Source organism: Theropithecus gelada, unplaced genomic scaffold (assembly GCF_003255815.1).
Source record: "Theropithecus gelada isolate Dixy unplaced genomic scaffold, Tgel_1.0 HiC_scaffold_16074, whole genome shotgun sequence".
Taxonomy (NCBI): domain Eukaryota; kingdom Metazoa; phylum Chordata; class Mammalia; order Primates; family Cercopithecidae; genus Theropithecus; species Theropithecus gelada.
Genome location: NW_020257851.1, coordinates 3,357 through 6,051, shown reverse-complemented (window position 1 = coordinate 6,051; position 2,695 = coordinate 3,357). Strand labels below are relative to the sequence as shown.

The window sequence follows — 2,695 nt, the reverse complement described above, 5'->3', positions numbered from 1 at the left end:
CCCCCAAAGCCACACTCCACACCCCCACCCTGCCCCCACACGCTCCACACCCCCAGCCCTGCCCCCCCACGCTCCACACCCCCAGCCCTGCCCCCTCACGCTCCACCCCCCCAGCCCTGCCCCCACACGCTCTACACCCCCAGCCCTGCCCCCACCCCACCCCCACCCCTGCCCTATAAGCTGGCCTTTTAGACGCCTCGCTCCAAGGCTCCCAAGAACTGACAGGAAAACGGCCGGGCATGCTTGCTCACTCCTGTAATCCCAGCACTTTGGGAGGCTGAGGAGGGTGGATCACCGGAGGTCAGGAGTTTGAGACCAGCCTGGCCAATATGGCAAAACCCTGTTTCTACTAAAAATACAACAATTAGCCAGGCCTGGTGGTGGACCCCTGTAGTCCCAGCTACTTGGGAGGCTGGGGCAGGAGAACTGCTTGAACCCGGGAGGTGGAAGTTGCAGTGAGCCAAGATTGCACCACTGCACTCCAGTCAGGGTGACAAGAGCGAAACTCTATCTCAAAAACATAAAAGAACTGATAAGATTGAAACATTTTCTTCCTATGAATTAACAGTTTGCATGTTAAAGCATGATTTTTCTGCAAAAAAAGAAGATCATCTGAACGTGGTTTTGAAATCCTCCCATCTGAAGGGGTGGCAGCAGCTGGGGGCTGCAAATCAAGCACAGCAAAGGCCTCGGGGCCGGGCCCTGTGAGAGCAGCCCTGAGACCCGCGTCCTGGACTCAGGTTAAGGCTGACGCCCTCCAACCGTGCATCCCAGTGAAGATCCCAGAATGTTCTGGCAAGCTCAGCCACGTGCTCTGTCATCAAAAGTGCACAATGGCAGTCTTTTCCAAAATACTCAAAATGAGTGTGACAATGATTAGGATTTTCCCTTCCCTGTTAGACACTGTGGTCCTGCCAGTGTCTACCGGAGATATGCTAAGCCAGAGACCATGGTCAATCTGCCCTGCCTTGCAGCCTGGCGGGGCGACGGTGACCATGGCGCCCACCACCCAGCACACGTAGGACCGTGGCCCTGGGGCACCGCTCACCCAGGTGGCCGTAGCCCACCACGTGCTTGGCATGTGGGCCAAGGCGGGCGCGCACGTCAGTCACGATGTCGTAGAGTCGCTCCACGGGGAGGGAGAGGTCGTACTTGTACACGTAGCCGTCTCGGCTCAGCGCCTCTGCGATCCTTTCCCTCAGGGCCCACAGCATCTAGAGGATGAGACAAGACGAGACAAGGACTGGCTATGGGAACAGCACCCGGGGACGGGGGGCACACCACATGGGGTTAGGGCAGTGGCAAGTTCTGTATCTTCACCAGGTGTGGCTCCGACCCTGGAATCGACTCAGGACAGTGAATGCCCCAGACCAGGTGTGGCTCCAACCCTGGACGGCGAATGCCCCAGACCAGGTGTGGCTCTGATCCCAGACAGCAAATGCCCCAGACCAGGTGTGGCTCCGACTCCGGATGGTGAATGCCCCAGACCAGGTGTGGCGCTGACCCTGGATGGCGAATGCCCCAGACCAGGTGTGGCTCCGACCCCGGAATCGATCCGGGACAGTGAATGTTCCAGGCTCCACGACAGCACCGAGTACCCTGGGACTCCGGCAATCAGGCGGCCGGGACACCTCATAGGAGGTGGGCAGTGATGATAGAAGGGGGAGGCGCACACCCTGCAGCCTCAGGTCATGTCACGGCACAGAGTGGCAAGGGCCAGGGAAGGCCTTGGGGACAAGGATGGGCCCTGGACACTCCCTGAACCACAGAAGGGCAGGGTAGGAAAGGGGGCACAAAGAGCCACCCAGGCAGACGGGAAGACAGCAGGGCCCAGGCAGCTCAAGGGGCATGTCGGGGCAGGAGGGAGGGACATGGCGGGCGGGCCATGGGGAGGGAAGGACATGGTGGGCGGATCGTGGGGGAGGGAAGGACATGGTGGGCGGATCGTGGGGGAGGGAAGGACATAGTGGGCGGGTCATGGGGGAGGAGGGACACGGTGGTCAGGCCAAGAGAGAGGAAGGATTCTGAAGAGGAACAGACGGTGCTGGCGGCTGAAGCGGAACCTGGGGCCAAATCCTGGGGCTCAGATCAACTGGCCTGTGGTTTGCTGGGCTTTCACTTGCTCCAGCTTTCATTGTGGAGATCTGCACCACAAGAAGACAGAGCCATCCTCCCTGGGCTGCAGGACCACCTCTCCCCTGCAGGGTCCCACCCAGGGCTCAAGCCCAGCACCTGCCCCTCCAGAGACCCCAACATTTCAGGAAATTTTAAGAGAAAGACTTGGCTGGGCGCAGTGGCTCACACCTGTAATCCCAGAGCTTTGGGAGGCTGAGGCAGGAGGATGACTTGAGCCCAGGAGTTTGAGACCAGCCTGAGCCACATAGGGAGACCCCGTCTCTTTATTTATTTATTTACTTCTTTTGAGACGGAGTCTCGCTGTGTCTCCCAGGCTGGAGTGCAGTGGCGTGATCTCGGCTCACTGCAAGCTCCGCCTCCCGGGTTCACGCCATTCTCCCGCCTCAGCCTCCCAAGTAGCTGAGACTACAGGCGCCCGCCACCACGCCCGGCTAGTTTTTTGTATTTTTAGTAGAGACGGGGTTTCACCACGTTAGCCAGGATAGTCTCGATCTCCTGACCTCGTGATCCACCCGCCTCGGCCTCCCAAAGTGCTGGGATTACAGGTTTGAGCCACCGC

At 59.5% G+C, this 2,695-nt stretch overlaps 1 protein-coding gene across 1 annotated transcript; it reads right to left on the bottom strand.

Annotated features, from left to right (window-relative positions):
• Positions 1 to 1,048: 1,048 nt before the first annotated feature.
• Positions 1,049 to 2,166, bottom strand: LOC112617352 (D-2-hydroxyglutarate dehydrogenase, mitochondrial-like; the record flags this gene model as incomplete). The annotated part of the gene is made up of 2 exons (XM_025374116.1): positions 1,544 to 2,166; positions 1,049 to 1,214 (listed from the first exon to the last, which is right to left on the bottom strand). Coding segments are annotated over exons 1-2 (259 nt in total), but the record flags the coding sequence as incomplete, so codon positions are not given.
• Between the last annotated feature and the right edge of the window lie 529 nt (positions 2,167 to 2,695).